Source organism: Gavia stellata, chromosome 11 (genome assembly GCF_030936135.1).
Source record: "Gavia stellata isolate bGavSte3 chromosome 11, bGavSte3.hap2, whole genome shotgun sequence".
NCBI classification, from domain to species: Eukaryota; Metazoa; Chordata; class Aves; order Gaviiformes; family Gaviidae; genus Gavia; species Gavia stellata.
The window spans coordinates 28,500,604-28,527,649 of NC_082604.1; the positions used below are offsets into that span (position 1 = coordinate 28,500,604).

General features: G+C 39.8%; 1 protein-coding gene across 1 annotated transcript in view; it reads right to left on the reverse strand.

Annotated features, from left to right (window-relative positions):
- Nucleotides 1-27,046, reverse strand: part of RSRC1 (arginine and serine rich coiled-coil 1) — a 181,346-nt gene that overhangs the window by 65,614 nt on the left and 88,686 nt on the right. The window contains exon 6 of the mRNA XM_059822879.1: nt 18,888-18,939. Coding sequence (XP_059678862.1) covers nt 18,888-18,939 — 52 coding nt within the window. The remainder of the gene's footprint in view (nt 1-18,887; nt 18,940-27,046) is intronic.

Genomic DNA, 27,046 nt, shown 5'->3' on the forward strand with positions numbered 1-27,046 from the left:
GAGACTTCCTTTGCCAGACATACAACATTGAAAGAAAGACAACTGATTTTCAGATTTTCTTCAGGAGCAGAGGACGTTACGCCATCAGCAGATCTAATATGACCAGTTTTGAAACAATCATGATAGATTTTGATAAAGGCAGGAGTTTCAGAGAAGTAGGCAGGAAAAGAAGGAAGGCACATGAAATGGAAGTACTGCAGGTTTCCCTACACAGTGAGTGAAAAACGATTACGGCTAAATTTATGTTTCATGAAAATAATCTGACCACCACCCACAGGGAATAATTGCAGTTCTGTAACATAGCCCAGGATGAACAACTTAATATAACGTAGGATGATGACAGCACGTCATCCTATTAGGATTATTCAACTATTACAACCCGTTTATTGCAACTTCACTGAACTGACTGTTTGGGCTAAAATTTTACATGCTAGGTGTGCTTCAGTTGATTTTTCTGGGTTTTGTTCATTCTATTTTGCTTTGAGGAGGGAGGTAAATTATCTATGCATAAGGGTTTCTGGACGATAGGGACAAGAACAGATGTTTTTTCTGCGTGAAACATGTTGGGGATTTTCTCTTTAAGGAGCTCTACAGCCCCCCACGTCTGCAAAAGCACCTGGGATGCAGCAGGTCCCCATGAAATGACCAACTGATGGTTGGACTTGATGATCTTACAGGTCTTTTCCAACCTTAGTGATTCTGTGATTCTGTGAAATGATGCCTAAGTTTGCTCAAGCTGTTAGCCTGTGAAAAGGAGATGACTGGGGACATACGCAAACCGCTGTAGCTAAATTCTCTCAGATTTCTTCTCTCAGGAGGCTTAAGCCCAGAACTGAAAAATGAAGCTGAACTTTCTGTAGGGTTTAATCAAACTGGGCCAGGCCGGGCACAAAAGCTGTGAGGAAGGGGGTTGTCTCTCAAAGCCTTCCCAGCCTGTTCTCTGCCCCACTGAAACTCTTCAAGTGTGAGACCTAGACCGTGTAAAAATAGGTGTACATTAAGGCAAAGCAGCGGTCAGAATACACTAGAAAACTGTTCGCATGAACACCAATTCCTGCTGCTCTGCACACTCCAATTTTGCACCCCTTTGTCCTGATCAAATACTCACGTGAGCAGCACCGCAGTTTTCTAAATAAGTTTGCTCTTCTTCTCTGCCCTTCTCTTACTCTGCTGCTTGCAGCTGCCCTAACCTTCCCCTCCCTCCGTGTCTTCCCCTTAACGTAACTTTTAGCTGCTTTGTACTCTTTCACTCTTCCACAACTCGTCCTTCCCCACCTTAGTTTCACCCACCCTTCAGACCAGAAAATCCAGAAACAAAGTCTTACTGCACGTTAGGAATACACGGGAGCCAAACCCAGAGCTGCAGCTGGGTACATCAATGTGAGGGAGAAGAACAGAAACAATTTCCAGAATGAAGTTCTGCTGCGTATTTCCAAAAAGCAACTGCTCCTATTTCATATTGACACACTAATTAACAGAAGCACGAAGAATACCAGCTATAGCGCTGCATTTTCATTGAAATAAGCTACTAGGCATAGGTTCAACTGGTCTCAATTTTCAGTGCAAGTTCTTTCTATTAAGAACCTTGATAACATAAGCAAATAGAGACATCACTGCCTTCCCCCTCTGCTTCAGTGTTGTATAAATACATAACAACAGAACTGACACTGTATTTCATCTCCACTGACTATAGTTAAGGACCCTCAGCCTGAACACAGCTCCATTGCTCTGGAGCTCTGCACTCGGCTCATGCGGGACCAGTTCAGGGTTCCGAGTACTTGCTCTTTCATAACGTAGAAGTAAATAACCCTTGTTTCATAAAGAACCAAGAGATCCATGATGGAGTCTTCCCTTCATGTTTTCTTGCCTTGAGTTGCTAGCAATGGAATCACGATTGAATCTTGCTCAAAAGAGGCTCACCATTACAAAATCATTAACAGTTGTCAGAGAAGACTCTCCAAGGGCTTAAGATCAACAGCATAAAATGCTCAAAACCTTTAAGACCATACTCTGATTAAATTGTTTCATTGGGTATCTTAACAACATAAAGGGATACATGATGGCTTAAACAAAGAAGCCTGCCCAGAAATCTTGAATAGTAAATTACACTGCAGCCATAGAGGAGAGCAATAGAAAGGGAATTAAAGGCAGGATCTGACATAAAAGCATACAATTTGATTGTTCGCGTTAGCTGCGTTCTGAAATACTTTGTTTTCTTGCTAGGGCGATCAATGCAAGTGATACGGCAAAGGACACAAGTTTTCATTACTCTCGCCTTTTATTAACAACACCATTTTGCCCCTTCCCACGTATCACGGTGCAATTCTTTAATAAGCTTGTGGCAACACGGCTGAAATCACTGTCCCCAAATTTAATTCACTATGAACTTGCTTTTGCGTCTTGATTCACATTTGGGAGAGTGTTAAATGAAAGTCTAGCTTTTCATTTAGAAAAAGAAGGCTAGAGAAATACATCTGCATCTCTGTGTGTGCATACATAGATACATGGTTTGTGCCTGCCAAAACAGTCTTCAAGTAAATAATAAACACTGTCTCTACCATTTTATCATTTAATTGTTCTTAAAAAGCATCCAGGGTGATGTTTTACCTCGCATCTCCATCTCTTTCTCCCTTTCACACTCTGGTTTAGGATCAAAGGAAGATTGCTGGGGCTTGTTCAGGTCTCCCCACGCAGCTAAGCACCAGACAAGGAATTAGGAGTTTCAAATGCTACGGGCAAATATAGCTCTAGGCAGTTAGTGTAAGTTTATTCATCACATATTTGGGGGATTTTTTTTTTAATAAACTCTCTGAATACACTCTTCAATCGTTATTATGCGAAGCTCTCCAAGTAGACCGTGCGAGGCTTCTGGCTAGCCGGTACTTTTTTCAAAGGGAAAATACTCATTTGTCTTCAGATAAAATTATTAATACATATAATATACTACTTGAAGTAACTGAGAGACTGGAGCTGTATTCAGTCTTTCAAACAATTCTTTTGCAGGAGTTAACCAGGACGCTGTTAGAGGGTGCAAGCGCGGTTCCTGGCCGGGACGGGCGACAGCCTACTGCAGGCAACGGAGCCTCCTCCCACCCTCTTCTACGTTTACTCTGCCTCTAACGCCTACTATCACTTCGGTACGATCAGGCATATTACTGCCTGATTTGGCACGCACGGAAGCAACCCCGCTTGTCTAAAGAGAGACACATATCATTTCTTCTGCAAAAACTATTTTTATGCCCATTTTTTTCTTTTTGCCACACCTCTGACACATGTTTCTATTTTTCTCCAAGTGCATTTGTATGCTTTTCCATTTAAAATTAAAAATAGAATTTATTTCTGTTATCTCCAGGTAGCAGCATCCCTTGAATGCAAGGAGTGTTAGCTGGGAACTGTGAAGATCACAGAGTATGACCTCCTCTCCCCAAAATGAAGCAATACACAATGCTGGCCTGGAAACAAAGAAGTGAAAGATCAGGTAAAAAAGCCCCTGGTTGTACTGCAAACACCCAAATGGTCCAGAAAGAGCATCACCATTTAAAACAGACATACAACAGGTATGCTTTTGATGTTTCAGAAAAAAAGGAATTGCCTTGGTGAGAACAGAAAACAATTTTGTCTCCAAAGACTGCATTTTCATAGTGTCAAATATTAAAAAAAAGTGTTTCTCAAAATACTGAGAAAGCATGGATTGATGAAGATACCTGTTTTTCGAGGATTTAAGGGAATACTTGTTCCAACCTTTTGTCCAGAGCACGTAATTAATTACATTTTAAAGAGTAAATGACAAAAAAAATCTTTTTAGATAGCTAAAACTGACAAAAACTCTCAAAATAATAGTATTTATAGCATTTTAAAAGATAAAGTCATCTTATTATGATGGAAGTTTAAAGTCTGCTTTTCAAGAGCATTATTATAGGCAGAAAATACTGTCATATAAAATCCTTTCAAAATAACCAAAGTAACCAAACACCTCCCAGTACATTTTGAAAAAAAATACAGATATTAAAATTTCATAAAACAAGGAAGTATGAGCAATAAAAAGAAAACAACCAATAATGCCTATTTTAATAGAAATTCTCTCTGGCAGTCTCCTAAGTATGAGAACTCCTCTGAAGTCACACAAAAGTTCCTACGAAATGACAGGCGGTCATCCTATAGAAAATCCAACACAGCTGCACCACTGGGAAAGAAAAGTCTTTGCAAAACATCCACTACTATATTTTAAGATCTATTCAGTCGGCACCTCATAATCATCTCTAAACCTAATGGGACACGAATGCATTTCATCACAGATGAAAATCTTCAGCGACTGCTAAAATGAAAATCAAAAAATTATTACAATCTAGTAGTTTGGCTTGCAGCATGCATTAATCAGAAATCATAATAAATCCACATGCTTCTTCAGACAGCACATTAGTCAAACAGTTTTGTATGATAACGACATTGACTAATGGGCTCAGAGTTAGAAGGGTCAATCATAAACTCATCAAATGCTTCATTTAATTTCTTAATTTGGACAAACACAATTTGTTTATGGGAAAGATATCAGGTGTTCTTGAATGAATAATGGCTATGAAACCAAACTCCATTAATCAGCTCTTGATTACAAATGACTCAGAGATTGTTTGTTCTAATTTCATTCATTTGGGTCAACAAAGAAAACATGAGCAAACGAAACCACTCGGAGAAAATGGCACACTTAGTTCTCCATATTTAATAAAGTTGTGATAAATATTCTTTCAATAACTGTAAAACAAGAATTTTATTACCCACATTAAATACTGTTCTTGGTTCAAGTGAACAAATTAGTATCTTCTGGTTTACAAGAAGATCATGCAGGTACGAAACAAGACCTTCAGGTGCCGGACAACTGTACTCTGAATTCGGAGCAACGTGCCCGTGTTTCTGGTTTTCCTGAAAGGATGAATGTGAAAAACACAAAAATGGCAGGTTCTGATTTCCACTTGCTGTGAAATATTTCAAGAAAATGATGCAATTTAACATCTTCAACAAGCAGGCAAGTGCGCTTAGCAGAACTGGCGGGGAACTAAGAGGAGAAAAGGCCCGTGGACCTGTGTATACCAAGATTCATAAATCCCTGCTGTATTTTCCAGGCTTAAAGATTTTTAAACCCAGCCTGCGCTTCTGCATTCAGGAAGAATTCTGCACTTCGTTACTGCGCAGAAGAACAAAAGAAGTTTTTCAAAGTTTGTTTGCGAGAACTGGGGCCGTATTCAGGAGGAGCCATCACCAACATCGTTACGGACACCACGTCCACTTTGAACTGCCCACTGCCCACCAACTTCAGCCACGCACATAGTGACCAGATCTCACCTTGCTCCTCCTGCCGAACACCACCCGGCGAGCCAGCTCGCTGCTCCAGCTGCCTCCCGTCCCAAGCTGTGGCTCAGGCCAGTCCCTGGACCTTCAGGGCTACGCTTGTGTCCAAGATTGAACGACAGCGTGCAGACCCTTTCAAGCACACAAACTCTCCAGCGCTGCTCCTAACTGTACCTTGCAGCACCTAGGAGCGGTATGAGAGGAGGATTTCCTCCGATGACCGGTATGGTGAGACGCAAATTCCAACAACCGAAAGACCGTCTCTCGGTGGAGGTGCCTTGGTGTTCCTCTGCTCCATGACAGAATGGGCTGCCCTGTACAGCATCAATATTAACTCCATCAACACCTGGCTCTTAAACTTAGGACATTTTGTGCAGTAGCACTGACAGAAACAGAAATACTCATCTTTGATTAAAAGCCTGCCTTCTTCTATGAGTATATACTTAAATACTGTAATGATAATTAATTCTGTATCTGCAAGTTCAAGTACATTTGCTTCACGCATAGCAATGTGTATTTCCGGACAACCCTGAAGTTCTCTTCCAGTTGAAAGCCTACAGCAGATAGGGCACTAATTACAACTTCTACTCTCAGTCTGGAGCTAGGGAGGAAATGAGGATGACATGGTCACACATGAGACCAAGTTCTGGGACATGGGCTTCATTCCTGCTCCGTCACAGACTACCCCGTGATGGAGTCATTGAAACTCCCTGAAACCGTTGCTCTACCTCAAAAGGGCACTGTGATCTAAAATCCATTGATAGATAGGGAGTGTTTATCTATTAAATTATAGGTGCCTTGGAAACGCCTACCAGCTGGAGCACGAGCAAGGCCTCCTACAATTACCTCCGCACTCAAAAACTTGCAGGATCGTGAGACAGTGAGAAGGAGCAAGGACATTGTATTTATTTCCACTTATTTCTCCCTTCAGCAAGCTGAGGGAGAGATTCTGGCACACTTCACATCTGGAAATCAGATGGAGAGGCCCTCAACGTTTAAACATGCAGTTCGTGCCCACCAGCCCGAGCCAGTGCTGCTGAGCCGATCGAGCACTTTAAAGCCCTTTTCTGGGCATTCGTGCTGTAAAATCCAGCCAAACGCTCTCCGGTTTCACTTGTAGAAAATCTAAACTGAAGGGTGGTAAACATCCCAAGATTCACAGGGTACGCTGTCCTAACGTATCTTAGGGGCACACATTCTGGCCAAGGCTTTAATGACCGCAGACCAAAGCAGGCACCTATGCAGAGAAGATGGCGTGACAGATCGGGTAAAAGATGAGAAATAAATATTTTGCTCTCAATATTAAGACATAACATTTCCCAAAAGGCATGCTTAAACAGAAACTAGCCGCACAACCACATATGGTTTCCGCAGCCAAAACAGTGCATAATTAAATTACTGGGCAACGTTGCTAAATATGAATTGATACAAAACTTAAGCTAACTGAAAAATTGTCTTTGACTTAAGATCAATAGCAGGACTGAAAGATTCATCTGCACGTAATTAGCACACATATTTGCATCAAAATCATGTATACCATATGCTACAATATTACTGAAAACCCATTAGTTAGAATGTAAGCCTGAGATACTTTTGTTTCTCGGTAGCACAAAAAAAAGGTCTCAGATAAAAATCTAACAAAAAAATTAGAAATTCTAAAAGCTTTAGAATTATTTCTAAAGGCAATAAATGTTCATTAACTAATAAAGTTACCGCAAAGTCTACTTATAGGCTCTGTTTTATATTATGGCATCCCTACATTAGCAACTACTCATTGGCTTCTTAAACCAGAAAAAAATACACATTCTGCAAAAATGGCTCAAAGCATGTTTTTTTTAATTTCTTGTAAGAACCTAAAAGAGGTTAGTGAAGTGAATGGCTCTGAGACACCAATACAATGGTATTATAAATTGCAAAAGTGAATTATTTTGCTTCAAACACATTTTATTCTCTACCCAAATTTGTTTAATTAAAATTATGTATTTTTTCAGCAGTCATGAAAATGAAGTTGAATTAATTATTGAAGTAATTATTGATCAGTCAAGCATTTACTTTGCTCACCAATGACACAAAACAGCTGCACTTCAAAATCACATACTCTGCAAGGATAAGACCGTTAATATGTTAAAAAAATAAGTATTCGGAGTAATGACTCTTTTTTGCATAGTTGTCGCTTTGCATGCAGAAAGTATTATTTGTTTAGTACTCTAATGAGATTATGTAGCTTTGCCAACAAATTAGGAGCAAGCAATGTATGAAGAAATGTATTTAACATCCAGCTGTGTAAGGACTTGTGCATGACTATGAAGTTCATTGCTGTAGACTGTCCAAGTGAGTTCAAATACTTTCTGCATCTTTCTGAAATTCAGTCTTAAAATACCTGCAATTCTCATAAAACACACAATATAAAAAACAGCTACCATAAATTTATTCCAATATACATTTTCTTGATTTTTTTTTAAATCATTTAATTCCTATATCCTTCAGAGTTTCTTCAAAAGTGCTCTTTCTGCCGATGTCGTCAACTAAATCGTTTTTGACACAGAAATCTGCTAAGTGGGAATCAGCAGTTGACCTAGAAACTGGGTTGACTAACTCTGTAATTAGATGAGTTTCCTAAATTAGCTAGTTTTCAAGAATAGGACAAAATCTTCCATCTTCAAATATGTACCTAGAGCAGAAGGAGATACTAGGAAAACTTTTGAGAAATCACTCTAAGCTGAGGATGTGCATCTGCCACAGTGATACTGTCTGAGCAGAACTGAGCAGATGAAAACAAGAGAATTAAGCATTTCACCAAACAAGAGTTGTGAACTAATCTGCAGAGTATGGGGACAGGATTATAGCTGGAAGAATAAATGTTCAGATCCTTATGGAAGGAATGAGCTCACTGAGAGCCCTGAAGTCCAGAAAAGATTACCCTTTTCTGGAGCTATGGGAAGCCACACAACATTCTACTCCACAACTCAAGAAAGACAGAGCATTCAGTATGTCAGATGGCAGCAGAGAGAAATCGGACGGCACAGCCTACTTGGATAATTTGGTAGACATTTCACAATTCCAGTTCCAGTTTGTTGACCTTTGAAAGAACTGAGGCAGAGAACAGTAACAAACTTCACAGACTGGTGCAGACTCACTACAGATCAAAATTCCCTCCAGGGTTTGCAGTTTTGTAGACGCTGAAAGAACCACCACCCTTCCTCTTCTTACAGTGAGATCTCTTCTATGAATTCTTCAGCCATCAGATGTTTTGTTACGAAAGAACCATAAAGCTTACTTATCAAAATAGAGACTGGGACCATTCATCAATTTTTTCAAACTGTAGTATTTCATTAGTCTATATACTATGCAAATCATATTCTTGAAAAATTAAATCTTCTATTCATGTCTAGATTCCTGGAATATAAGGAAAAAAAATCAAGAACATTTTCTCTACTAAAGAACACCTGTGTCTGTTGTGATCTTGCTAGTACAAAGCTTAAAAAACATAGGACGAGGCTGGGCAGAAGAGTCTGTGAATGGGAAATTCAGGTATGTAAACACACTAACGAGCATACAAAATTCTTGGGAAAAGATGCAGAAGTTTTGGATTCATTTTAGTGAATGAAACTGCAGTTTTATCTACAGAGATCCTGTAGAAGGAAGAGAATAAAAAGATACTCCGAAGACTTTTGGATTGCCTTAAGCACCTGACACCCTTTCCAAAATCTGGATGCAAGAGAAATCAAGGTTCTTGTCTGCCTATGCCAGATTGGATTTAAGATGGTGTTAACAAACACATCCAAGCGATAATTTCTGACTATAACAACAAGATGATAACTTTTTTTGTTGTTGACCAACGTCCAAAGGAATTCCATGGTATCAGCTATTTTTAGGAACTCCGGGGGGGGGGGGCGGGGGAGAAATAATTCACTGTAGATCAAATTGTTGAAAACACATATTCACTATAGAAGAATTAAATGCCCTATGAACTTCCTGTGTTAAGTTCTTCCTTAAGTTTCTGTTTGATCTTCTGGCAGAAGAGCACTTCTGAAGGACTTCAGTTTCACTTTTGGGGTTCATGGAGTGACACAAAGGAAGCAAAGCAGGTAGTGAAATCCACAGGTGTGGTTTCTTCCATTTATTTCCACTAAGGAATCGAGAGCAGTGGAGGGAATATTCAGAGCTCCTACCAAAACTTCTACAAGTTGGCTCTAAGTGTTTGGAAAGACAGACAAAATAAGACATTAGGCTGATGAACATAATTCAGATTTGGCACTTGGGGTACCAATAAACAGCATGTTCAGTCTCTCTTTCGGAGCACTGGGAGAAAATATCACCCAGGTCAGATACAGCTGGATAAAAGCGATACTCTGTTGATACTCAGTCATTCAAGAGTAGTCATAAAAGTAGCAGTCCAAGAAACTTGATCATTATCTCCTTGCATCCTAATTGGTATGCATGAAAGGAGCACCATGTACGTTTGCATGTCAATTAGAAAAGCTGCAGATGGGGCAATCTATCTCATTGCATTAGTTTTTTGCAATTCACAAATGCACAAATGCACACTATCGTTTCATGCATTTATTTATTTCCTCTATTAACCAACGATGAATAACCTCGGTTTAGTACAAACCGCATTTAACCAAACTGTTAGTTACTACTGCCAGCCCAAATCGTGATCGGTGCCAAACACTACACCCGTACCTGTGGTCGCCCATCCCTGTACCAGTCAATTCTTAACGCTGTCTAACGTGCAAATAAATAAACAATCACCTAGGATTTGAAAAAAACTATGATCTAGGGTGTACTGCGATAGCTATGCCTCACGTGTACATTTTCAGAACAATTGTTTTATCTTTCCTCCACCCACCTTCCTCTTCACTTCCCGCTCAAGTTCTCAGTCTCATTCTCAAGTTATCTGCATCACTTGCTCACATGAGGAATTCCGAGAGGCAAAACAGCAAAACTTCTAGTCCTGAGCAAACCTCAGCCATAAAGTGAATAGATAACATGAAAGAGTATTGAAACGACAAAGGCGTTAAGGAAGTAAAAACATAAATGGCAATTTCTTGGGGCTACAAGCAACTAACGTTTGTAGTTGAAACCACTGCAGCAATGGGAACGACAGCTTCTCCTCAGATTTATTTCTGAAAACATGAAAAATGTTTCTGGCCTCCTCAGGACAAGCTCGCGAAGTGAGGTTCATGAATTCCAACCTAAAATTTCTTTTAATCAACTTTTTTTTTCGTCTTTCATGTTTTAAATAGCTTGTCCTCAGTGAAAGAGCATGATACGAATTTAATCTTCAAGTAATTGCTACACACTAGATTGTAGCCTGTAGTATAACAAAACCCAGGGTCCTGATCGTGTCCAGAGAAGGGCGACGGAGCTGGTGAGGGGTCTGGAGCACAAGTCTGATGAGGAGCGGCTGAGGGAGCTGGGGGTGTTCAGTCTGGAGAGGAGGAGGCTGAGGGGAGACCTCATCGCTCTCTACAACTGCCTGAAAGGGGGTTGTGGGGAGGGGGGTGTTGGTCTCTTCTCCCAAGTGACAAGCGACAGGACAAGAGGAAATGGCCTCAAGTTGCGCCAGGGGAGGTTCAGGCTGGATATTGGGAAAAATGTCTTTCCTGGGAGAGTGGTGAAGCACTGGCAGAGGCTGCCCAGGGAGGTGGTGGAGTCACCATCCCTGGAGGTGTTCAAGGACCATGTGGACGTGGCACTGCGGGACATGGTTTAGTGGGCATGGGGGGGTTGGGGTGGTGGTTGGACTTGATGATCTGACAGGTCTTTTCCAACCTCAGTGATTCTGTGACTCTGTGCCTGAAAGCCCTCTCAGAGTAAAGGAGCAAGAGGCTGTCAACTACAAATGCTCACTGGAAGCGGCAAAAGTGACCAAGTTGCCTGCGACAGAATGGAGCCAAGCTATTTAAAAGAAGCAGCGACTTGATGCAGCTCTTCACATTCCCTGTCCAGGTCCCCGTGGCTTTCCTTGTGCTGGAGTCCTGGGAAGATGTCCCGCAGCCTCGCCGCCAGGCCCCCCGGGAGCTGCTGCTTCAGGAGGGGTGCTCAGCCATTGCACTTGCCTGTGCCCACGCGCACCTACCCAGGTCTTGCTTGTTTGGCGGTGTTTCCATTAGGAACAGATTCTTATGCATTCAAATTCCCCTTAGCTTGGGGTTCAAGAAATGCTGCACAAAACACCACATTTTTAGCGCCTACATCTATGTTTGTCATACAGAGAAAATGTAAGTCAATACGATGTCTTTGCTCACATAATTGATATTTTTACATAAATAGAAGTAAAATTCAATTATCCAAAGTGTCAGTAGACACTACTCAAACAACTGTTTCAAATTGACAGAAATAAGAATTTTATATTAAATCAAACTGAGCATACCCACATAGTAACTATATTAATCTCTTTTTCAATATTCAGTAACTTTTAAGCTTAAGTTCAAATTCTTACGATTTCCAGGAAAGCAATACTTTAAAAGCTATTTTTAAATTTCCATGAAACAAGTAAAATATTTTATGTATTCTTTCATCCTTTGTGCATATATACCAACACGTTATTCATCCTTCTAAAATTGTTTGCAGAATTAGAAATTCAAACTAAGGCTATCAAGTTTTCAGTGGAAAGAACATGAATAGCAAAATCGAAAGTAAGAAAATCATCAAAATGAGAAATCCGTAAGCATTTTATAAATTTGGCATCTAAAAATAATCACCAATAAAAGGAAGTTTTTCATACTTGTTACCACCTGCCTGCCTTACTACTTTGGAGAGCTAGAAAGGAGCAAAATAGAGGCCATCCTATTTAACTAAACAGTTTTTATTAAAGTAAAAGAAAAGCAAGAATCTATAAAGTAGCAAGTGATCCTATTAGTTCCACCAGACTAAAATCATACAGTCTACGTATGTGGTCCTTTCAGCCACATCTGTTATGAGCCATTTTGATACCAGAAAGGAGAGAATATTTGACTAGTTATTTATCAGACACTGAGTGCAAATTAGGATTTTTCTCCCCAATAACATGTGTTATAACGGGTAGATTTTTAAAAATGCAGTATTATAAAATACTTGCATTTTTACAACAGCTAAGGCCAAAGTCCTTGTTACATTCAGTGATTTTTGTCTTTAAGGAATATGTAAAATGTAATAAAGATGCATGGTACAAAATTAAAGGGAGCAATCTGATAGCATAATTCGAAGATAATGAGTTAAATATCCAATATCCAGAATCGCTGCCAAACAGATCTGATAAATGTTAAATGCTTATGATTTGTATTCATCAATTTTTACCGCATATTGCTAATGTCATATTAGTGTCTCACTTCTGAAGTTTCCTTTAAATAAACTCTGTCAAGAATTCTTTGCACAAAAATGCTCTATTCTTGAATGCTCTTTCAGCAATAGATTGAAATGCAGATTCCAAAAATAGATCAGACACTTTTTTCAACTCTAGACCTTTGAAAATCCAGATCAATTGCCTTTTGTCGTGGTCTTTATATGGAGAGTAAGAAATTTCCGCTTATCGCCATAGAAAAACTTTCAGACTACTTTGGTAAAGGCAGCCAGATGGGTGGTTTGAACTGTCCACATGCTATTTCTTAGCAATACATTTACATTTTGGAATATTCACCTACATTTTAATCTCATGAGAAAACACGGGTGCCATACAACAACTAACGGCACAAATTAACCGTCTTTGAAGTTTTGAGGTTTTCTGTTAAGCTTATGGGTTTCAGCAAGGCAGGATTTGATGCGAGGCAAACTCTTTCCTTAAAACGAGCGATAGGAGCAAGCAAACGTTTAAACACAAAACCCCAGCTCAAATCTTCTGTGCTCCTCCGGCTCTCGGTAATGAAGTCTGGGAAAGAAATCACAGACACCCAAGTGGTTTGGCAACTGTAAGTGACAGAAGCTCAGCTAAATCCTCTGTTTACACTGGGGATTAGCCGGGTAGATTGTGCGCCGCAAACTGAGCTGTCGATGGTCAAGGGAACCTGCTCCCTGTCAGCCCGTGGGGCAGCGGCACAAAGCCCGGTCCTGGTAGGAAGTGACCCATAAACGTATCCCTACGAAGGATTTATACAAAGCCAGTCTGCCTCATAGAAACTCCATATGACCATTAACCGGCCTGCAAGGCCTGCCAGGAGGCCTAATTACAGGTCTACAGAGCCCAATAACAAAAGCTGAAGAGCTTTAGCCTAGGGATGATCTGCTTTATACTGACTTGAGAGAGTCCATATAGAGTGACAAAAAGAAAGAGGTTTAGCTTCAAAATTCTCCCGAGAGACAAAGCATTGTAGCTAAGTCTGGAAGGCCCACATGCAACATACTTCAGATAGGCTTAAACATACCACCCTCTCAAAATTAACATTCAACTATTGCCTGCTTAACATCTGCTCAAACATGGCGAGTTGCTGTGATATTGTTCGAGGACGCTAAAAAGGCTTTCTTAATATTATACCCTCAATATTAAGAAGGGGAAGTAAATAACATCGTGCAAATATACGTTTATAGCTGAGACCTACAACTGCTGCTGAATTGACACCTTTTATAAATCAAAAATCGGTTGCTTAAAAATTCAAGTGGAGCGCTTCGGTATCTTCAAGTATTGCCCTGCTTAATGAGGACAAAGATACTGACATTAATCTACACCAACAAAGAAAAAAATCATTTAACAAAGTGCACAGCACAGTCAGCATGAACGAAGGACTTGCACACAAAACTTCTTGATGGCGCTGTATTACCTGAATATAAAACCGCCCATCTTCCCCTCCTCCCCGCACAAATACAGGTGAATATTTTGTATTTTACCAGCTCTCCCACAAAGAGAGACCAGAAGTCACAATTCCCACCCCCAAAATACATCAGAAAAAAAATAAATAAATATCCAATTAAAAAGAGTTGGGTTTACTATTTGCTATCTTTTGTCTTTCAGAGAAATCCCTTGTTATTTCCTAAATTAATATCTAAGTTAGATTCTAAAAGCAGATTTTCCCAAGATACTAAATATCTACAGTCCCTGCTGAGGCTGATCAGTTGGCCGTTGGACCTACCTCCCCTCAAATCGAGCATCTCTGGTGATGAAGAAAGCAGTGAAGAGCGAAGGGAACACAATAACGGATAATTAACTTTTTTAAACTATGGCCATTGTACTAGAACAGGACTTGGAAAAGCTGACATACCGAAAGCACTTTCAAACCTATGTTCTGTAAATCCATAACATTATGAGTGTATTTCAATATACCACTTTCTCTTGCTTAAAAAGCCACAGGGATAAAGCCACATGATTTCCATGTCAATAGGCTGACGTGAAGCAAAAAAAAAAAAAAAAAGATACACACAAACATCTTCAGACAGAGAAGACAACTCTAACATGTAAATAGTTCACTGAAACAGCAGAAGAATAAAGCAAAACAAGGACTATCTAAACCTTCTGGTACCGAAATTCTTTTGGAAATCACATCCCTCATAAAGTGCCTCTCGCCTGTAGCTAACGCCGTTGTCTGCGGCACTTGGCACGAAAGCAGGGTTAGCTGTTTTACTAGCCTAACGCACATGAACAGAGTGCAACCAGCTCTTGGACTGACATTGCCTATGCTTGGAGAAAGGTTGAGAATTCCTGCTTTTAAAATTTGAATAAAATATCCTCAGACACTCTACTCTCTGATAAAGCAACAGCCCAAATGCCCTCTCTTAAAAATACTCATGTATATTGCATACAAATATATATTTGTTCCTGTGCCCAATTTGAAGAGAGCACCTGAACTTAAACCCTGACAGCAAAACAGTTTTCCTTCAATTCTATATAAGTTCCAGGTACCGGGAGAAATTTCATATGAAACAATTATCAATGATAATGAATTGCTCCTGAACAAGCTCTTCACGTTCACCCGCAGGCTGGAGGAGAGGGCAGGCAGCGTCGCTGGGGCAGTATTCCCAGCAGAGTGCCAGTTAACCTGCCACCGCTCCTCAGCTATGGGTAATTAGTCAATGTAAGTCATTAAAGCGACATTCTAACACCATTTCCAGCCCAGACAAATGTGATAAAAATGAATTTCTCCAGTTCAGCAGGGGCTTGTTGAAAAGTTGTATCATTACTTACAGGCAATTTATTTTCTCAAAATGAATGTCCAGTAGCACACACATTCAATTTTTCCACGGGCACACAAAAAACTTAAGTCCCAGGCAACCTTCCTTTTTTCAGTACACTGCTTTCCTCTACGGCAGCAGCACTGACGAAGGATACACTGGAATTTAGACCATTTGATGGGGCTAAACAAAAGGGAAATTTAGATAGTAAAGAAATTAAATTTAAAATATCATGAGGCTATGGCGAACAGCAGATTATAAAATCAAGTAGTAGATAAAGGTACTACTAGGAAAGGCCATAAGCAAACTTCAAAACGTACCATCAGCTTGATTTTAAAGTCAGACTGCTCTTAGAAAAAGCATTGGTGTTTTATAGACAAACCAGCTTCGGTTTACGCACATTAACATTTGTCCCCTTACAGAGTTAGGTACTGTTTGCTGTATTTGTGTTCTGATTATCCAAAGGCATTTCCAGTATAATAAGAACCAAAAAATTTGCTACGTAAGAAAAGTGAATTTTCTCTAGGTTGATTCTTTCAAGGTATAGTAAGATATGAAATATGAGCAAATATATTTGAATCCAGACATTTGAGAAAATGTTAGATTATCGTGGGAGATGGGATATTAATGGCATGGAAATGGCAGGGAAAGGGGAATGGAAGTGCCAACGTAATAGCATGTCGAAAGAGATGAACAACGAAGAGACCTTAAAAGGTCCTTAGGCTGGATATTAGGAAAAATGTCTTTCCTGAGAGAGTGGTGAAGCACTGGAAGAGGCTGCCCACGGAGGTGGTGGTGTCACCATCACTGGAGGTGTTCAAGGACCATGTGGCCGTGGCACTGCGGGACATGGTTTAGTGGGCATGGGGGGGTTGGGGTGGTGGTTGGACTTGATGATCTGACAGGTCTTTTCCAACCTTAATGGTTCTGTGATTCTGTGACCTTCCCAAACGCCTCTCCAACACTTATTAGTAACTTTAAGCCGTTGCAGAAGGTAAGACTGTCTTGTTTGTCCAAACCGTAGAGGAGTACAGTGTCATTAACAACCATTAAAATGTAGATGATACATTTGGAATAAAGCACATGTTTTTTTCCCCACTCGGTGGGATTGGAGCAATTCCTATAACGTGTACAGCCAGATATTCCTACAACGTGTACAGCCAGATATTCTGCAATTTAAATCACAAGTTTACGATGAATCCTGTATCGAGCACTACATACACAAACAAAGCAGCTTTGTTCATCATTACTAACGTACAGATTTAGATTTACACTGTATTTAATTAAATCATGCAGCAGCATGCTACAACAGCAACAACAATTAACCTGTTGATTGGGAACTCCTTGAAAAGCTGCTCAGTAACGGTTAAACAAAGGTTTCTTCTTACATTTTTAAACTTAAAGGTGAGAAAAGCACTCATTTTGCCATCAGTAAATACACAAAAATATATTGAAACAACATTATTAACATTTCCAACACTCCTCTTGCACCAATTCAATAAAAATTCAGTTTAATTGCTTGAATACAGGATTGGGGGAAGAAGGTGAGGGGATGATCTCATAAATGCCTGAGCTTCCCAACACTTAAATAAAGCCAGGAAAGAATGTCTTTCTGTATTTTGGATGATAAAGAGAAACAAACAGATTAACTCTCTCGAGTTATTTATGAACAGCTTGCAGCATCAATCTAAGTTTCAGACTTCAAATGTGAATATTTAAATTTAAGAACATCATAGACCTTTTATATGGTTTTGGAAATTTTTGGGCCCCAGGTCATGGTGATATACAACCCATAGGTATCTTGTATACATTGCCCAGGTGTTAAATTAAAAAAATGAGGTGTGATAGCAGTGAGTAGTATATACCAATTGTGCTTTTTTAGGTCAGTGGTGTCACATCTATTTTATAATTATATGCTTCAAAGATTTATTAAAAGGTATGGAGAACAATGAATGCATTCGAAGCTATACAATACAAAAGGCTAGATGCATTTTGGGGAAAAAAAAAAAATCAGCAATGTGAGAAGATGGGTATTCCTTAAAACAGGTTTCCATTAGGGGAAAAAATAAAACATGGTATTTCTTGGAAACTGCTGTTTATAAGTTAAAACTACATATGTGAGAGATGAAAGCTTAACTAAAGACAAATATGTATTTCTTACAATGCATAGGAAATACTGAAAGCTTCCTTTTTGCAAGACAAACTGACAAAAGTTTTAATGGAAAAACTAAAATAAGATACAGAAATTAATTAGGATTACAAACCTTAACATAGACTACCACTTGAGAGCCAGATATCATTATTTTAATAATCTGAAGACAAATGCAAGAACCTAAAGAACATCCAGTACGTGATACAAAAAGATCATTATTAATTTATAAATTTATTATAATTACCACAATCCTACTATAGCATAAGGTTCTTGAGTTATGCTTTCACAATCATAGTATAAGTGCATCAAAACCCGGGCAGCTCTTCCACCAAACAACCATTTGGAGCCTGGGCGAAGAGAGGACAAAAACCTCTGCACCAAACCCAGCGCAGAGCGGGGCGTCCTGCCACACCATGCCACCGCGAGGGCGTGCGACCCGCGAGGAGCAAAACCGACCTCGGTCTAAGCTACACCACGGGTCAAAACCACAGCAACTTCCACGGGGGAAAAACCCGAGAAGTGCATGCCAAAGCTGTGTACTCAACACTATTGGATTAGTAAAAATAAATCAAAGTGGAACTCCTCTCCATTTGGGATCAACCTCATCGCTGAGCTGTAACGTGGACTTTGATACAACATTTGCGAAAAAGGCAGGATAAAAGGAATGATATTCTCATCTTTGGTACAATAGGACAACAATTTCTTTAAAGTCTTAAACCTGGCATAAAACTACAGGATTACGCCAATTTTTATTTAAATTGAAGGTTCCATAATTAAAAATAGTTGCCAAGATATGCATCTTGCCTTCCTTCTTACTTGTGCTAGACTAAATAGGAATGTTTCTCTCCGTAGAAAAAAAGTATGTACATCAGCCTCTTGATCTGAGCCTTTTGGAAAGCTGCTACATATTTCTGCTACCACTTCAAATAAACAAACATAAATATATACATGCACTAATTCAGTTCCGTGCTAAAAAATAAAGAAACAAAACAAAATTTTTGAGAGCACAGAATAAAGTCTCAGTAGCAGTAGCAAGAGGACAAACACATGAAGTCTGAGTGCTGGTTCTCCAACAGCAAACAAAAATTACTTATTTTTATCTCCTTAAAGGGATTTACTAAGTGCCAAGGATGATGCACACCAGTTTCATCTTAACCAGAAATTGAAGTGAGCTATGGAGAAAGGGATTTAGCATTTGCCAAACAGAAAAGGATGAAATTACTGTCTTGATAGGTCTCATTTTTCTGATATTACAAAAGTTAAATACATTTTTGAAGACTATAATTTTACTTATAATAGCAACACTTACCAGCTGCCTCAAGAACCAGCTGTAATCTAGCTTTGGCCTGTTCAGCAGGAGTCTGAAAAGAGAGGATTTGTAAATCTTCATAACAGTTTGCACATTCGCCACGCAAGGTCACGCGTTACCGACCGGCACTGCCGTCACCGGCAGCGAGCTCCCACCACTGCGAGCGGCTCAGCGCTACACGCCATCCAACGGAACCTTCAGACGGAAATGAGCGCTATCGTATTTGAGTTAGAAGCGATCAGGTAAATTCTCAGAACTGACAGAAAACACCATCCCGATTAGGCAGCGCTGCGGCACCCCGACCACCCTGAGCACCCACAGCCACGGCCAGGCTGAAGCCCACCTCCGGCTCCTTTCTCAGCCCTCCAACAGCAAAACCTCCCCGGCTCCTTGGTGACCCCATTCCACGAAAATACACGGCTACACAAGCATGCTCAAAATCTGGTTTTAATAGGATTAATATAGCAAGTTTTCCACACTTCTTCTGTTATCTGTTTTGATTTTTTCCTCTCCTTAAGGTATTTCTTCACATCTGCTGGGTTGAGGAACATATTGTTGGCTGTGTACCCACTATGCTAATCATTCCAAGTGATGTTTTACTGTGTCCAATGTGCTTGCCATCCCTCTAATTTTGAAGCCACTCAAATGTTTTCACAGTTAAATTTATACACAAACCACATTTGTCACGGAGTTCAGAAGTTGATTATTTCTGTAAGCATCTGAAAAGTTTGGGAGGTTTCTGCTCTGCACTAAACCCAAAACATGACGGAAATTTTTGGTGTCATTGTTCAGCTTTGAAAACTCTGCCAGGCAGATAGTGCTACTGGAACATTTTTTCTGATAACCAGTCTAAGTTGGCACCCTTCCAGTTTCACCCCATTAGCCATACAAACACTAATCCAGGTAACCAGGCAAAGCTCTTCGCTATGAACGGCCCAACTGACGATGCTCTGTAGGGCAAGGGAGTTCGCTTTTCTCAAAATCTCTTTCAACCAAAGACATCGTAGATTGCATCGTGCGTGCTATCACAGATTACAGCACGATTGATATTGTATTACTGTAAAATATAATCTGTATAAAATGGCCTTGTATTCTGAAAAATGTACTGTCATAATTTGAGAGAGGGAGGGAGAGCTTAGAAAGTTTCTAGTTTGAACATCTCTAATACTGCAGAAGCACACACATTCTTCTACTAATCAACAAGAAAACAATGTTCTGCTTTTTAGGGGTTTATTTCTTTTTACTTATTTATTAATCCTTTGTTTGATATTATGTCTACACCTATTAAGAGAGGCTAACTGACGGCAAAGAACAATTCCACTTCTACTACAAGAATTTACAGACTGCTCCTTTCATTAGCATGCCATATGGAAGACGTTACATTAATCCACAGATTAATTCCTGAAAAAGGAAATTTAAATGAAGATTCAGGGTTTAGTTGTATAGAGGTCTAATATGTTTTAGGTTAAAATTTTGCTAGCTGTTTGCACAAACCCAAAATTATCGGGCAAAATTCATTATTATAACTACTATACCAATGCAGCCATCAGCGTTGACCACTAATCTTGGTGGCAGCGAGAAAAATCTTGAAATTTATTGTAAAAATATCTTCAAATTTCTTCCTCTTGCAATTAACTAATTATTACAAGATGTTTTGGCATATTAAATACGTCACTAGAGGAAAGAAAGGAGAGGAAGAAAAGGATCTGCTTTCCTTCCAGAACAAACTTGCCCAACTTACTAAGTTTCAGAAAAGCTGTACTTGGGTTTGCGGTTTTTCCATTCCTGTGACAACTTTAGATAGAAAAGAAAGAAAATCTCCAGGGTTCCTTTAGTATGGTAAAATATTGCAGTACAATTTAGCAGAGAAGGAAAAGTGTTTGGTTTAAAAATACTACCTGTGCTCACATCTTCCCATGAACAGTCCAAGCATTTGTGCAAGCCCACCCATTGGCCGGGTTCTGGCATCCAGTAATGCCTCCAGTACATTAAATCAGTTTCCTATATTCGTTTTGTCCATGCTGTAACAAAGTGTTTGATTAAGTTAACTGATCCGAGCACGCTGTCTGGGCCACAGGGCATGCCCACGGCCGGAGCAGTTTGCACGAGCATCCTCCCAGGCTGCCACTCACTCCTACGGGCTGCCCAACGCAGGCAGCAGCACGAGCCAACGCATTTCCAAAGCAGCTTTTTTCTGTAAGACTCAAGTGTGTCTCAAATGCTATGGAACTGGTTGTGTTAAAAGAGATCATTTTCTATTCTTACAGCAGTTATCCAGCTAGATATTTAACAAAAATACCTGGATCTCTCAAATAAAAGGATCTCTTCTTTTTGGCCGTGGAATAGCCCGTTTACTACAGACTGGAGAAAGAGATGTTTCACAGATAGTTATTACCACATTCAGAGCCCACAGGGCAACATCTAGTACCACCACACCAACAATAACTCCCTGAAAGAGCAAATATCAAACCAGGCTCCAGACGGAGGGGAAGGGAAAGCAGGAGCAGTGGTACCAGTGACACCTCCCAGCACCAAACACGAAGCTCCACCAATACTGACACAACTGCTCCCCCTGCTCTGAAACGCTCCACACAGCTCAAAATGCCTTTTCCCACTCCTTTCATGCAGGTGTGAATGTATCTTGTGGGTATAAGGTAGGCTAGACTAAAATTCTCCTTTTACTCACCAATGTCCCATTGGGAACTGCGTGAGCAGTTGCTTTGCAGGCGTCTTCTCCTTTGCCCTGACCGCGGCCCTAGCACTAACTGATACCCAACTGCTTCATGGACGTTGGTATACCCACAGGAGAGCTTGGTATAGATGCCTTTCTTTATCAATCGATATGCCCTGAACAACGAAGGGATGAAGGGTTCTTAAATACCGATTACTAGCTTGGCTCCAGAAAGCATTTGTCCAACCGGTGGATGAGGCCAACGCTCTGAGAAAATGGAGAAAAGACGAATTCATCTGAAAATCACAATTAGACCCCCAAACAAGCCGTTAGCAATGTGTGAGAAAGATTGACTACTGGAGGTTAGTATTGATTTAGAAGACCATTAAATGACAAAATTCAGAAGAGCCCTCAGGAAACTTAAAAATGGTGAAACGATTGGTGTAGGAAACATTAGCAGATGTCTAGCACAAGTTGCAAAATAAACCCTCGTATTTTCCTTAAGGTCTTAAGCATAACACAGAAGGAAAAGAATTCAAAACAGTGTAAAAAAATATAGTACCAAGTATTTATAGCACCAACTGATGAAGGTGACAACTAATGGTAAAAGCAGGAAAGGAATTCCCTATCAGGCATATTGTAGAATAACATGAGGCGTGTCAAGCGTCCCTAACGCCAAATTTTACGTATGTCAAAAAGTGTCTGGTAACACACTGGAATTGGGCTTCAGAAAACTATGGTATTCTACAGGATACCATAAACCCAAAATATCCACGTGATTAATAATTTTTATTAATATCTCACACAAAAATTTAATTATATGTATTCAATTTTTAATGCAAGCTTTTTTAGGAAGATGTGGCACATCCTTCTTAACCTGTATTTCTTTGCAGTATGTCTACTGCATTACATCGCTACTGCTTTTTTAAATAGCATGTTTTTTATTAAAACTGCACTAAACCCAGTGTCTCGTAACTTTAAATTTGGTGCTTATTGTGTAAAAAAACCCCCAAACACAAGTTGCTTGCCACTAGCAGCTACAGGGAACAAGTGATGTGCTTGATGAGCAGCTTCAGACGTGCCATCAGCGTCACGTTTTGCTTTCAAAATATTCAATTGCAAGGGGGATTCAGCTTTTAAATTCTACCAAAATAATTAACAGGTTGGAAACAAACACTTCAATTCAGCTACTAGATCTTATTTTTAAAAATCTTCTTGCTACTTGTGAAGCAGGATAGAAATTTTTGACTGAGAAAACAATATTAAAGTGAAAATAAACCTGAGAAATTTGAGGAAAAATTCTGAGAACAATTAAGCTTAAAAAGAGAGTCCAAACTTCCATTTGAACTACCGACTGTCAATATTGTTAAGTGGTGCACGTGCTCTTGTCAGTATTGGAAACCATTACATTACCCCAAGGTTCAAGCAGTTAATGATGCGCTCCCTTGCTTCATTTTTATGAATATGGAAGTTTCACATAGAATGTCACTGATGTTTATTGTTTCTGCTAAAACTGGACACGTTCAATTCCTCCTCTTCATCACTACCGACACTGGTTGCGTAAAATTTAACTACAGGACTTCTCTCTGGTAAGATCTCTACAAAAGCCTAACAAACCTCAGTCTGATAGTGATCGATTTTGGGGGGTTTTCTGGTTCTTTGTTTGTTTTTTTTGGTTTTTTGTTTGTTTGTTTGTTTGTTTGGGTTTTTTGTTTGTTTGTTTCTTTGTTTTTTAACACAGATGTTTTATCTTTGCATTTGATACAGACAAAAATAGCAGTCCTTACGCCCTCGACACCTCTACTCCCAGAGATGAGTGGCAGCCGCGAAGTGCCGTGCTTCCCACAGCAAACACGAGCGACGTTCCCTAGCTGTCTTAGACACACGTGCTGCCTGAAATTGTAACTCAACGTTCTACTTGCAGAGAGGATGTAGGATATCAAATTTGTTTAACAAAAATAGTCAAGTTTGTAATTTAAAAAGATTTTCCACTTACTGATGAGACCAGAATTTCCTACAGGCATTGTATTACATTAGAAAACTATGAAGTTGTAGATCTCCTAACTTTGCAAGCTAGTTTGTTTATACCAGTTGAAATGTCTTAATGTTACTTCTCCCCCTGCCCCTGAAGAAAAGGTTTGTGTCCAGGTTTCTTCCTGAAGACGACTCATGGCCTCATGGTCAAATGCCATTATAAGAGTGGTTCCTGCTTATATTTCGGGGATGATATTGGCACATCCACAGATTGCAATGGAAAATAGAATATGAATTGTAGTTGCGTCAAACACAGATTTCCTCAGCAAGTTGTCATTTCCCCAGTATCAAATTGCTCTTGATGCAAATGTATACAGTAAAATTCCAGTTTAAAAAACAAAATCAAAACAATACCCAGAGGACTCAGCAAATAAACACTAATTAAGTAACCCTATATATGATTTTGAAAGCTCAAATCCATCTTCCCGGTTTAACTCCAGCCTATCATCAGTTTCCTGGGGACATTTATGTAACTTTCCCCGATGCCTGATGAGCTCAAAAAAAGGCCAAGAAAAAGCGTAACAAGAAAAAGGAAGAACAAAACATAAGTTTCCTAGTTGTCTGGGGAGACGGCTCTCCAAAACTACTGGGAATACTTCCGAAGCGGGTCAGAAACCTAAAGCAAATGTCATTTGCAATGAATTCCAGAAAAAGAATTGGCGAGGCTGAGAATATAAGAGAAATTCCCTAGCGTTGCTGCAACCTCGACTCTTCTAGAGGCTTTATCAGGTGATGCTGTTTGTACATTCTTCTCCGGCTTGCTTTTCAACTCAAAACCAGAGGAATCGTACAGCAAAAAACCCCAACTGAAGCTAATCAACTCTTCATTCCCAGGCGTTTCCTGAATTGCATGTAGTTGTCTTACCTGCAAATCCTAGATCGTGTCAGGCTCTAGATGGGAGGCGGCAGGCAGCCAGGCGCAGGGGTGGCGGGCAGGCAGCAGCCGCGGCGGGCTGGCACAGCCACGGGGAACTGCCCCAGAGGGGACTTGGGGTTGGATGTCAGGGGCTCGGTGGCCTAAAGTTACAGGAGCAGATGGAGACCAGTGGAGCAAAGTGTGAGAAGACATTGTGGTTAGTTGGGATGAAGAGGAGAATTGTTTTGTGGGGATAAAGGCAGCGGCCCTGCTATTAAATGGATGGAGTTCCTACAGATAACGGAGAGGCTCCGTTCAGAGCAGAAGGAAAAGCCGTCATGTTAATATGCTGTCTAAATGGTGTCCTCGCTGAAAAAAAACCCAAATCTCATGAGTCCATTCAATCTCCTCAAATACACTGATACAGTAGCTTGGAGAGACAAGCTTTCGTTAAAGTGCCAAAAGCTTTTAATTAGAAGTCCCGCCTACGAAAAGAAAAGAAGTAAGCAAGGCACAAAAGAACCCCAGGCCACTTCTCACAGGTATCAGCAATTTCTACTTATGCTGTATTAAAATGCAGACTGGTTTTACAGCTTCAGTAGAGATCTGGGAAAGATGCTGAATGATGGCATTCCATCGCATTTACGGGAAAATACAGTATTTAGGGGTAGAGGAGACTGACAGGCTTAACCAGATCCAGCGATAACAGCAGAACGGAACAGGATGAAATGTAATGCTGATAAACTCAGAGTAATGCACATCAGGGAGAACTTCTCATCCACCTCACCACGGTCTTGGAGAACAGTATCAACTCAGGAAAAAACAGTTTAGCAGCATTGCTGCTAAAAGGAGACCTCAATGTATATCAGTGATGAGAGAAGACAAGGAAGAAATGACAAAAATTAAACAGAGGGGAGAGATACATAATTTCATTTCAATATATCCTGTAAGTCAGTGGCCTGCCTTCACCTGCAATACTATACATCCCCGTCCTAGTAAATCTGTCTCAACAGGAAAAGAGCAACAAAGAACCCTAACCCCAGCTGTCTTTCAAATGGAGTTTGATCAAATTATGGAAAAGATTATGTGACGTGTTTGTTTAGCATAGGAATGGTTGGATTCCTTTTCAGTCATTTATTCCTCCTTAGGAGATTAAGAAAAAAACAACAGAAAATAATTACCAAAGAAAGTGAAGATAAAGAACTTATTTGTATTAGAGAATACCTCACAGAAGCATACAATACAAAAAAAACAAAAATCCAAATACAAAGGAGACTGAGGACTTGTAATCATCATCATCTTCTTACATAAGCCAGAGCAAACAGAATGAATCTGAGGGTGGCAAATTCAAAACTGACGGGAACATTTTTTTCACATTTAAAAAAAAAAAAAAAATCGCAGAGATTTATTCATAATATGAATTAAGAACAGAAATGTAATAAGCATATCCGGCATTATCTGAATTAAACCCCTACATTTACAGACATAAATCAGCTTAAATGATCAGATGTTAAAATGATATTTATGTCTAATTCTGTGTTTCTTCACAGATACACACAGATACAGGCTATGGTAGGACCAGTGTCCTGACCTAATACAGATCTACCTGTTCCAAAAAACCTCAATGTTTGAGAAACTGTGGAAGTGTATAAATTGGGAAAACGTACCCAGGAAGAGCTGGCACTGATTCTGTTCACTTTACAAACAAGTAAGGTTATTCCCAGTTTGCTTCCTGCCCAGAACTATCTTTCTATTATATACAATGGAGAGAGGAGAATTTGGTTTTACTGCTATCCAGCTGATACTCTAGTTGTACGAAAGTGTTCAGCAGCTAAAAATGAAACACACAAAAATTGCATTATATCGACATAGCAGCTTTATACTAGTGCTACTATGGAGGACGAAATTGGGGAAAGAAAAGGAAAAGAAAAAAATCCAAGGAATCATCAGGCTGTTTACAGTCTCCGAGCAGCACAGCAGACAACTATAGGTACTGATAAGCAGAAATATTTTTTTAATTGCAAAATCTCTGGTATTTTCTTACATTAGCTAAATAGCCTGAAGAGGAATAGAAAATATTTTAAGCTCAAGAAACAGATCATACTACATTTCCTAAGAATTTTACACTTTTCACGGACCTCCCGTCAACACACACTGGCTGGGGTTTAGTGCAAATTACTACAATGTCCCATTACAGCACTGAAATAGAATGGAGCACAACAAAAATTTTGATCTTAAATGTTGTCAGACCTAGACAATTATCAAAGCACGATAGACATGAATTGTAAGTGGAGAAAAATCATGTAAAGCATGGAATAATAGTGCTATCTGTCCATCACGCACACAGACGCTTTTGGCACGTCCATACAGAAAAAGAAGCCAGCATCAGCAACACACTAACTAGGAAAGGGCAATCATTATCCAAAAAAATAGAAGAGGAGCCAGAAAAGCCATTTTTCCCTTTAATGTATGTAAAGGCCACAGAAAGAATATGACTAATGATGAAGTGAAAAGTACAGCTTAACTAGCGACAGATACACCACACTGAGGAGATAATCACGGGGGATTTGTTTGCGCAGGAAGGCTCTCCCGGCCATA